This window comes from Penaeus japonicus, unplaced genomic scaffold, assembly GCF_977035675.1.
Source record: "Penaeus japonicus unplaced genomic scaffold, GWHDUDI00000001_assembly GWHDUDI00000035, whole genome shotgun sequence".
In the NCBI taxonomy this organism is placed as follows: Eukaryota; Metazoa; Arthropoda; class Malacostraca; order Decapoda; family Penaeidae; genus Penaeus; species Penaeus japonicus.
The window spans coordinates 12,151,243-12,163,742 of record NW_028234437.1 but is presented as its reverse complement, the minus strand read 5'-3'; the positions used below and the strand labels follow the sequence as shown (position 1 = coordinate 12,163,742).

At 36.0% G+C, this 12,500-nt stretch overlaps 2 protein-coding genes across 2 annotated transcripts in view; both read right to left on the bottom strand.

The window, feature by feature from the left end:
• LOC122253422 (uncharacterized) overlaps positions 1-254 on the bottom strand; it is a 5,963-nt gene extending 5,709 nt beyond the window's left edge. Inside the window, exon 1 of the mRNA XM_043016488.2 lies at positions 99-254. Within this exon, the coding sequence (XP_042872422.2) occupies positions 99-111 (13 nt within the window). The 5' untranslated portion in view covers positions 112-254. The remainder of the gene's footprint in view (positions 1-98) is intronic.
• Positions 255-7,797: 7,543 nt separating this feature from the next.
• LOC122253423 (uncharacterized) overlaps positions 7,798-12,500 on the bottom strand; it is a 6,320-nt gene continuing 1,617 nt past the window's right edge. The window contains exons 2-3 of the mRNA XM_043016489.2: positions 8,588-9,422; positions 7,798-8,349 (exon numbers count right to left, since the gene is read on the bottom strand). Of these exons, the coding sequence (XP_042872423.2) occupies positions 7,893-8,349; positions 8,588-9,422 (1,292 nt within the window). The 3' untranslated portion in view covers positions 7,798-7,892. The remainder of the gene's footprint in view (positions 8,350-8,587; positions 9,423-12,500) is intronic.

Here is a 12,500-nt window from a genome sequence, read left to right as displayed (position 1 = left end):
CCCAGTCTTGCAAGGCATGAAAGGAATACGCCATAACGTTCAAGAAAACCACCTTAACGGAGGCAGCATAAAACACAAAACGTCACGCTGTTCCACACCTTTCTCGTCCATCCTTAGAGCACTCTTTGCAGGCCAGAAGATCTGTGTTGAGCACAGGAGCACCAAGGCAGGACTGGCTCAGGGGACGAAAATACACTCTCATACAAATTGTCTGATGCCAATCGGCCCTTTTCACTCCTCCTTTTTATAACGGATGTAGTGTAATGACAGTGGAGCTCTATTGCTATTATTTTTCAAAGGCCGACCTTGTGTAAGATCTGTGCAGTAACAGGTAAGAAATACTCTGTTGCAGACTGTGACGTATATTATACATCAGTGGAAAGTCGTATAACTAATGATAACAAAAGCCTCTTGTGCGCTGAATTTCGTTCACCTGTTTGCTATACTTTGACATCACAATAGTGTCGTTGGTTAAGTAGTATTTGATATTTGATATGCAACGGAAGACTCAAATGTGGCGCCGTTAACGAACATACGTGAATGGCGATGCTTCGATCAGTGTCTGGTCACACAGTAGGAAGTACATGCGACATGTGTTTATGGCTTTTCTTTTTACTTCGTGTTGTTCTGTAATTTATGATAATTTACATTTACTTTTTTTTTCATTTCTAACTGTGATCACTCTCTCTCTCTCTCTCTCTCTCTCTCTCTCTCTCTCTCTCTCTCTCTCTCTCTCTCTCTCTCTCTCTCTCTCTCTCTCTCTCTCTCGCTCTAACTCTCTCTCTCTCTCTCTCTCTCTCTCTCTCTCTCTCTCTCTCAATCTATCTATCATTATCTCTCAGAGAGATAAGCTGATAGATAGAAAATAATAGATGCTGAACAGATAGATCCATTCTCCATTCTCTCTTTTCCTCGTCCCAGCTCCTTTTCTATTTATCTTTATCCTTCTGTCAATTTCCGTCCTAATAGTTGATGACACGAAGCTCAACTGATGCGTATCGCTCCCACAGTCCCTGCCATCCCCCGAGAGGTGCATTCCCTGTGGCATTTAAGAGCACATCCTTTCCTTCGAAAGAGGTTTAATCAAGACAGAGAAAGACTGAAACAGTGCAAAGATCCAAAGAAAGAGTCGCAGCTAAGGAAGCGGCAGTGAACAGGCAATGAACAATGGCCGGAAATCACCACAGAAGGACATCAGTTGCCTCGAGTGGCCTTCATCCTGCGGATTGAAGTTTTTTACAAGCCATACAGAGAGAGAGAGAATGACAGAGAGAGAGAGAGAGAATGACAGAGAGAGGGAGAGAGAATGACAGAGAGAGAGAGAGAGAGAGAATGACATAGAGAGAGGGGGGGGGGAGAATGACATATATATATAGAGAGAGAGAGAGAGATGAGACAGAGGCAGAGAAAGAGGAGAGGAAATGAAAAGATAAGAAAGTAAGAGAAGTGAGTGAGTGAGTGAGAGAGAGAGAGAGAGAGAAAGAAAGAGAAAGCGAGAATATATGCCCTCTTTGTGGTGATCCCCAAAAGCCGTGTGAACTCAGCAGTCAAAAGATATTCCGGAGGAGTGATCCAGGTGCACTGAAAAATACAGAGAGCAGACGAGTGAATCATTTAGCCGTGAAGTGGAGTTGCATCGGCTTATGCCCGAAGGTCTTAAATCATCCTGGCCTAAAATTTGTGCATGACCTATGAGATCCAACATTCCCCGCCATGTGCTTTTTGTCTGCAGGGCTGGGAAAATGCTGCGTTTTAATTTCCATCATATTTTGGGGCTTCATATAGTGGCATGCACTTTGTTGAGAAAGAGTGGTTGTGGTTTCGAAAAATAAATAAATAGATAAATATCCGAAATAGTCTATGATTCGTAAACCTTGATTCTATATATAAACGATTTTTTAGTCTTGGTTTTACTATCTTTATTTTTTTATATATATCTTTCAGTCACATGTAATCAGACCGTGACCAATTTCTAACCACCTTCCTCTATCTTTTCTTCCCACATTCTAAACTGCCTTAATATTTTTGTGTTTTATTTTCTATTATAATGTCTAACCACCTTCCTCCATCTTTTTAACCCACATTTTAGATTGGCTTGCTATTTTTGCGTTTTATTTTCGATTAACATTTTAACCCCTAAGGGATGAGCGTAATAACATATGGTTCATTCGGGGAAGGACGCGGGCACCAGGTTTAGTTAATGGCCATTTTCCTTAGTCTCTTTGTTCCTAGTGGTATTATATTGGTCTTGTGTTGATGACTGTGGTGATACGATTCTTGTTACATTTATATCAACTGTGTAGTTCATATTAAACATAGTAGAGGCAAATCAATGAATTTTACCTATGCAACTGTGCAACATTTCTCTTGAATAGGACATTCGTCTTTATATGACAGGATATAGAAATCGATAAATTGTAGAATTTCCGAAAATCTAATCATTAATTCACTTCCGCTTGCTCACATGTCAAATAGTCATGCATATAACATGCATTCGAATGTCTTATTTCTTTTAGAATTTTCTCCAGAAGAGTTATTCTCAGGCCCAGTGGTGATGCATCGGGGCCAAGGTCGGAATCATCAGCCCCATCCGACCTTCACAGTCCCCCTCTAGTCCCTATGCAAACAAGGGTGTCCTTCCCACAACATTCTCGCTCGAGAATGTGTACAGCGGTCAAGAAACTGAGAGATACAGAGAGAGAGTGTGTGTGTGTGAGAGAGAGAGAGGGGGGGGTGGGGAATGAGGGAGAATGAGAGAGAGAGGGGGGGGGAAGAGAGAGAGAGAAAGAGAGGGGGGGGGGAGAGAGTGAGAGAGTGAGAAAGAGAAAGAGGGAGATAGAGAAAGAGAGAGAGAGAATGAAGAAGAAAGAGACACAGAGAGAGAATGAGAGAGAGAGAGAGAGAGAGAGGGGGGGGGGGAGAGAGTGAGAGAGTGAGAGAGAGAAAGAGGGAGATAGAGAAAGAGAGAGAGAGAATGAAGAAGAAAGAGACACAGAGAGAGAATGAGAGAGAGAGAGAGAGAGAGAGAGAGAGAGAGAGAGAGAGAGAGTGTGTGTGTGTGTGTGAGAGAGAGAGAGAGAGAGAGAGAGAGAGAGAGAGAGAGAGAGAATGAGCGACAGAGAAGTAGACATTGAAAGAACATACATGCAAATACACACAGTACTCCGGATGACACCGTATGACAAGCAGATAACGTGACCTTCTGTGTCATTGCTCATGTGGTCTTACTCATGTACAACCAGTTGACACTTGCTAACAATAAGAAGAGTATTGCATTCAATATACGTTTAGTGAGTATCAAGTAAGTCCAAGATATTTACATTTACATTATATCACTTTCTCCATCTATTGTCGTTGCATAATACTGAACTATAAAATGCTTGGAGGCACACACACACACACACACACACCTGTCCACTTGGGCGGGGAGGGGTTAGTATGCTTGGAGATATCTAACAGCACTCGGGAAACCCAAATTTTTCGTTTCCTGGGCATACAGATGTGGCATACCAGGGAGATATAACGCTAACCTTATCTCCGTTATTACAAATCCCAAAATAAAATCATAAATATCTAAAAGTACAGCCTAAAAGTATTGGTAAGAAAAAACTTCCTTTTATGCCGTCCTGTGAGAGGGCATTATATCTTGGTCTCGCTTGAATAGCATTTGAAAAGCAATTCAATGAATGAAGAAAATATGAGTTTGTTGCTGAGCAGCTGCATTTTTCAATGTTTTTTTTCTCCAGGTGGAATAGCTTTACAGAGATATTACAAGGTAGACGATTATATTAGGAAGAGACGAAGTAAATTAGGGAGATTGAGTAAAACGCTCTGTGAGGAAGACGGCAAAAAGACATGAAGCTAAGGTACGAAAAGGTGTATCCAGAATGTTTGAATGTTGCCTAAAAGAAAATGAAAGTCATGGTTGATATCAACTATAAAAAAAAATGGAGCTATCATTGACCTTGAGTACGAGTGAAGAGCTCTGCGGGCATTTTATATATATACACGTATGAAGAAGTGCGTGTGTCAGCAATTTTCGAGTTTTGTTGAAAAATTGAAGCTGGTGTAAATTTTGAATGATAAGACCGAAAAGAACCGAGAGCAATTTACATAATGTTGAACGCAAATAACTTCGCTGTAGCTCACGTTTTTGCCTTTGATGTCTTGATTTTCGCAACAAGGTCACACGAGTCACATGATATGTTAAAAAGCATCTATTACATACATTATTACGTAAGGCTCCCCATTATGCGATATGGAACGATAACTGAATGATAATAAAATGGTAACGCACAAACACAGCGAATAAAAAAAATAAAAAAAAATGCGTAGTCATGCTTGTAAGGCAACTTGGATGAGATGACGATATGAACGCACTGGCTTTATTTATGCCCAAGGAAATGTGCTGGTCACGGTGAATCGCGCGATGCATTGTTAGCATTTCGTTCTAGATTCTACCATAGTCTGGTGGCTTTTGATATCACGTTTTCTGCTTGCAAAGTGCATTATGGGCGAAAGGTTATTAATGATTTGTTTTCGTTTTTATATGTCCGTAACCGACTTAGGTGGTTGGTTGCAAAGCTGTACGGTTGATACAACAGTACTAGATGGCAACAAGCACTCGCTGCAACGAGACCTTGTCCAAGCTGCCATCGTGACAGGGCTCATTTTCAGATAGTACACACACACACACACACACACACACACACACACACACATACAAACGCACAAACACACACACACACACACAAAACACACAAACACACACACACACACGTACACAAACACAAACACAAACACACACACACAAACACACAAAACACACACACACACAATCACAAAACACACACCACCCACCCACACACACACACACACACACACACAAACACACACACACACACACAAACACACACACACATTATATACGCCATTGCGTGTGCTTGTGAATAACAACGCCTCAAACTGTACTGAAAACCCGCCTGGACTCCCAAGGCCAGACCATTTAAAGGATGCCATAATACCCAGGGGATAGAGCTATTTTTCATGGTCTATGTGCAGATGCTCATGAACATACTGTTTGTGTGTGTGTGTGTGTGTGTGTGTGTGTGTGTGTGTGTGTGTGTGTGTGTGTCGGTGTGTCTGTGTGTGTTTGTGTGCGTGTTTGGGAAAGAAAAAGAGTGTGTAAGCGTTTACAATCAACTCATTTTTGCAGAGTACTTCATTTTATCATCATAAATACCGTTACTACGGTTATCATTTTTATCATCACTACTGTTGCAATGATTATTATTATCACTATCATCATTATGATTATCATCACTATTATCTTTATGATCATTATGATTATTATTATCATTATTATTATTACTATTATTCTTATTATTGATTTTATTACACCTATCATAAATTTATCATATCATTATTATTATCATAATTATCATCATCATCATTATTAGCATTATTAACATTGTCATTATTATTATTACTTTTATCTTATTACAGCCATTATAAGCATTAATAGAATTTACGGTTTCATTACCATTATCATTATTAGTAGTATAATTATGATTATGATTGTTATATTATTACCATGATTTTTGCTGTTGTTGTTATAATTATCATTATTATCATTTGTATTACTATTGTCATTATTTTCATTATCTTTATTTCTATCATATACATTATTAAGATTTTCATTATTGATATTATTGTTATCATTATCATCATTATTGTTATTATCATTATTACTGTTATTATCATCATCATTATTATCATTGTTAATTGTTATTATCATTATCGTTATCATCATTATTACTGTTATTATCATTATCATTATTATCATCATCATCACCACTATAATCATTATGATTATTTACTATTATTATCATTATTATTACTATCATCCTTATCATTATTATTTTATAATTATTGTTATTATCATCACTATCATTGTCATCATTATCATTACTATCATTATTACTATTATCATTATTATCATTATCATTATTATCATCATTACTGTTATTGTTATTGTTACTGTTATTATTATCATCATCATTATGATCATCTTCATCATCATTATTATCATCGTTTTATTATTACCATTACTATTTTTATAATTAATTCTATGATTGTTGTTATTATCATCATTATTATTGTTATCATCGTAGCGTGATGCACTGCATGACTGGCATGCGCGCGCGTGTGTGTGTGTGTGGTGTATCATTATTGAAATAATGATAACAGTAATATCAATAATAATAATGCTGATAATCAATATTGATGATAATGATGCTACTAATATTAATTTCAATCATACATTAACAGGCATGATGATAATTGTAATGAGGTTAATGATAGTAATAAAAAGACAAAAAATTCAATAGTGAGAATATGAAGGATGATAGTAATTATAACGGTAATAATGATTATAACAACAATGATAAAAATTACAATGCTACTACTAAAAATGATGATAATGATGATAAAATGATAATAATGTCAATGATAGCAATAATCTTAATGGTGAGGATTATAATGATCATAACAATAATAATAATGATAATGATAATGAGAGTAATAGGAATGATAATGATAATGAGAGTAATAGTAATGATAATGATAATGAGAGTGATAGTAATGATAGCAAGGATATTATTGATTATAATAATAACAATAACAATAATGATAATAATAATAATAATAATAATAATAATAATAATAATAATAATAATAATAATAATGATAATAATTATTATTATTATAATAGTTATGATAATAACAATAACAATGATAATGAGATTAATGATAACAATTATAATAATGATGATAATGATAATAATGATAAATTTAATCATCAATATCATTATCAATCTGATGATACCAATAAAGATAATAATGATTGTCACAACAATAATAGTGATGATAACAATGATAATGATAATAATGAAGATGTTAATGATAATGATAAAGATAGTATTAATGGTAATAATGACAAAACAAATCAGGAGTAAGTAATAACAGTGATAATTATGATGTTGATGATAATAAAGAATAACAGTAATAATTTTGATACTGATGATGAAGATAGTTTTTGACGATTATGATAATTATCAAGGAAAATATTGGTCTAAATGACAGTGATGATGATAGTAAATGCTAATGATTATTAATATTATCAGTCTGACTATTGTTATGATGCCTATAAGAAACAAATAATAATTATGATGATGACAATAAAAAATAATATTAATAATAATAATAATAATAATGATAATAATAATAATAAAGATAATAAGGATAATAATAATAATGACAATTGTAATGTTTATAGTAATAATGATGATAGTAATAATAATGATAGTAATAATGATGATAGTAATAATGATACCGATATCATAATAATAATGACAATCATGATAATAATGATAACCATAATAATAATGATAATCATATTGATAATGATAATCATAATAATAATGATAATCATAATGATAATCATGATGTCAATCATACTAATAATAAAAATAACAATAGTCATAATAATAAAAATAATAAGTGTGATAATAATTATAATGATAATGATAACAATAATAATAATAACGACAATAATAATAATCATAACAACGAAATTAAAAGTAAAACACCAAACAACAATAATACTAATGGGAGCAAATCTAAAAATAATTGTACAAAAGAAAAAACACTGAGACAAAGTTCATATAACGACATTATCTGTGTCATTATTGTTATTTCCCGGCACAGTTACAAAGGCTCTAACATAAGCTACCCTTCTTTCACCATCAACACTTTATTTCGGACTAACAACCAAACACAGACCCATTTCCCAACATGTAAGACCCCCTGCCTGCCTGCCTGTCGAACTCCATTCAGATGACTCCGTACTCAACCATGTCATCGAACACACTGAGCAACCGTGGCCTCAGAAGCGGGTTGCTGTCGAGTTGCTTGAGCATCCTCTCTCGCTGCTCCTTCATGAACAACTCCACGTCGTCGCTCTTTAAGTTGTCTAGATCCATGACTTCAGTGGCCTCACTCACCACGATGGGGACGACCATTGTGGCCATCAGGAGGCCGAAGAGGTGCTTGTTGCGGTACTCTCGCTTCAGCTCCTCGATGGTGAAGGGGGAGTCTTCGTCGCCGTCTTTCAGGACTCTGCTGAAGGAGTTGTAGTACGAGTTCAGGAAGGAGTCGATATTTTCTCGCCGGTCGTTGCCGTTGAGGCTTGTGTACATAAGGTAGTTGAGGTCCGTCGCTGGCGAGGACTTGCGGCAGATTTGCAGGTCCACCAGCCTGACGTCTGTCGGGACGCCCTCGTCGCTATAGCTGAATAGATTGAAGACAAACATAATGGCCGTCATTATTATTCATATACCTAATAGATGCTAAATATATTTAAAACCAAACTATCTTTATATTGATATCCATTCTAATAAAATCATTAACTATGAGAGAATTTCTTAAGGTAATGCACAACCATGGTAATTTGAATCATATTTCAATTTTTCAATATATTCAAATGTGTTTTGGTGTTCTTGCCAACTACATAAAACATTGTAATTACCTAAACAGGACGTTGTTGTTCCAGCAGTCGCCGTGGCATATGACTTCAAAAGGAGGGTTGCTTTTTATTTGTTCCTCAAACATATTGATGGAGTCTGGTGCTGCATTTCGTAGCCACTTGACCACGTTCTCGTAGCCACCAATTCTCTCTGCTATTTCTGCTGCGTTGTGTAAATACGATTTGAAAATGCTATTAACCCCAGCGTCAGGGTTTTCACTGAATGATGTAAAATCTTTTTTAATGAACGGGTATTTCTCCTCCAGTTTGAAAGGCAATTTACCCATCATTAGTTTCGATGCAGCGTGAAGCCTGCCGAGCTCCTTCACGACGAGGGTCGTATGGGCTTTGTCCATGCCCTTCTTGCGATCAAACATCTGGAAGCCTCCGGGACGCAGGTCTTCGAGAATAATCACTTCGCTGTGTTTCCCGGTGAACGTAGCGAAACACCGAGCGAATTTGAGAGGGTCTTGGCCTATGGATTGCAGTTCTGCATTCAGCAACGGTACGATTTCCCGATAAAACCCAGTCTCCTTTTCAAAAACCGCAGTGGCGAAACTGTTAAGCGACTCCGTATGGCGACAAGGGTTCAATTTGGCGATGTATGTAACCTGGTGCTCGATTCCCGAGAGTTTGTACTGGACTTCGATGCTGGTGACGACGCAGGCATAGTTGTCTCCCTTCTTCGTGAAATCCTTCACGACCCATGAAGTTGGACGAGCATCAGGGCCCTTGTCTGTCTTCAGCGCTGCCTTCACGTGTTCCTCCGTGATCAGGCTGTGCGGAGTCTTCTTAGGCTCCAGAGAGGCATTCGAGACATCTGCCTTTTGATCCGCCACTGGGAGAGAGAAAACATCTGTCAGTTCCAACAATAATAGGATGTAAATTATTCGTATTTCTTTTTTTTTATATATATAGATGTATATATTTATACAATTCACTGGTGTTTCATTATCTTTTATTACGACATCTAGTTACTTTTTCTGTATTTCTGATGAAGCTTATTATGATACTTGCCTGTGGTTTGTTTTAGTATTATTATCGTCATGATGATTCCCTCTTAAAAGGTGGCCATTACTTATAATATAGCTTTTATTCTCTCTCTCTCTCTCTCTCTCTCTCTCTCTCTCTCTCTCTCTCTCTCTCTCTCTCTCTCTCTCTCTCTCTCTCTCTCTCTCTCTCTCTCTCTCTCTCTCTCTCTCTCTCTCTCTCTCTCTCTCTGCTTACCTGCCTGTTTGTCTATCTCTCTGTCTTTCTACCCGTCTATCTCGAAGTTATTTCCCGATATAATAGCTAAAAAATATGTTTAAAAATTATTTTGCAATTGCAGTAATAATTTCTCCATAATCACTATTGTAATAATGATGCTAATTCTATTATTGTTATCTTTATTACTATCATAATTATCATGATTATTGTTATTATCATTATCATTATTATCATCATTTTTGTTATTATCATTATCGTTGCTATTCCTATTGTTATCATTATCACTATTATTTTTTTTATTCTTATCTCATCGTAATCATCACCATTGTCATCATCATCATCATCACATCATCATCATCATCAGCAGCAGCAGCATCGTCATCATCACTATCACCATCATCATCGTCATCATCGTCAACATTACATCTACTTGATGCAATGCTCCCTAATGAGCTTTTATTCAGTTAGTTAACCGAGTGAATAGTTGCAATGGCAGTGAGTACCCGGGGAGAGTGCGCTTGCACTGTAGTTCAAATTCACTGGTCCCTTTAAAGTACATGAAAGCAAGTTGTAACTCATTTTTATCACTATCATTATTATTGCTATCAGTATCATAAATGTTGTTATATATATATATATATATATATATATATATATATATATATATATATATATATATATATATATATTATATATATATATATATATATATATATATGTGTGTGTGTGTGTGTGTGTGTGTGTGTGTGTGTGTGTGTGTGTGTGTGTGTGTTGTGTGTGTTGACTATGTTTGCGTGTCTGTGTGCGTGTGTGTATGTGTATGTATGTGTTTGACTGTGTGTGCGTGCCTGTGTGCGTGTGTGTGCATGTGTGTGTGTGTGTATGCATGTATCTTATATATATATATATATATATATATATATATATATATGCATATATATATATATATATATATATATATATATATATATATATATATATATATATATATATATGTGTGTGTGTGTGTGTGTGTGTGTGTGTGTGTGTGTGTGTGTGTGTGTGTGTATGTGTGTGTGTGTGTTTGACTGTGTGTGCGTGTCTGTGAGCGTGTGTGTGCATGTGTGTGTGTATATGCATGTATATATATATATATATATATATATATTTATATATATATATATGTGTGTGTGTGTGTGTGTGTGTGTGTGTGTGTGTGTGTGTGTGTGTGTGTGTGTGTTGTGTGTCTGTGTGTGTGCATAATATATATATATATATATATATGTATATATATATATATATATATATATATATATATATATATATATATATATATACATACATATATATATACATATATATATGCCCTTACATCCTCTTTTTGTATACAGGTGCGTTTTTGTGTTTCCTCGTATAAATCTACATTGATGCATTTGTTATTGTACTTAATCACACGTAGAACCCAGGAATCAAACACCTATTGGTATAGAAATTATTCATTTCTCCTGCGATAACTGCAGCAAAGAATAAAGTGTTAAGAGGAGAAAAAGACCAAATCGCTTATCGGAGCGCGTCAGCCAGTGTGTTCAAGGCCAGACTACGGCGAGAGAGATAAGAAAACATCGCAGGAAAGTTTCAAGGGAAGAACTGGGATATTTTTCCACCAAAGGCTTGAGACGACAAAGCTTCATGACAAGATAACAAGTGGCATTATCAGATGATGAATGCAAGATTAGGGGTGGTTGGGAGGCTTATCAGAGCAGCTCATCCAAAATGTCGCGTGAGTTCAGGAAAACAAAGGAAAATATCTATATTTCGCTCGTTCCCTGGTTGCTCCAGTACGCCTGACATCGTACCCACTCTGGTATGTATTGGTCATATCGAATACGAATATTTAGCTACGATTTTATATACGTGCATGAATCATATATATACATACATACAAATACACACACACACACATACACACACACACATATATGTATATATGTATATATATATATATATATATATATATATATATATATATATATATATATATATATATATATATATATGTGTGTGTGTGTGTGTGTGTGTGTGTGTGTGTGTGTGTGTGTGTGTGTGTGTGTGTGTGTCTGTGTGTGTGTGTTTGTGTGCACATTTATATAACACATATTTCCAAGCTATTTTAGTTATCCTGTTGCTATTTCAGCTGTTATCAGACACATTTCATCGTAACCTTGCTCTATGAGTGCGTCCTGATCCTAAAGATAAAAAGAAAACAATGATTTGATAAAGAAACAACCACGTTTACTCCCTTTATGTATGATAAATGAAAACGGTAAAACCTCGGAGGCAACGCGGCGGATCTGGGATTCGCCTAATGCTTTTATACATTATCTAGACCTAATATCACATTTCTGCCGACTGCTCTAACTTCCTCCCGGGGGAAATCCAGATTAAGTCAGAAGCAAGATATTCACTATATAAAGCACTGTACCTTCACTATATAATGCGCTGCGTGTTCACTATACAATACTCTGCATAGTGGGCCCTGCCTCTGGTCGCTAAGTCTTCCATTCTAGACTAGCGGCTCGAACAACGTCAAGTGGTGACTTTGTCCCGTTTATAGTATTTCCACTACTGTTGCATTCGCATTACCTCAAAGCTCTAATTCACTTTGTCGGTCCTATTGTATTTAATCTATTCATATTACTTCAAAGGTTTGCTTCATGTCGACAATGGT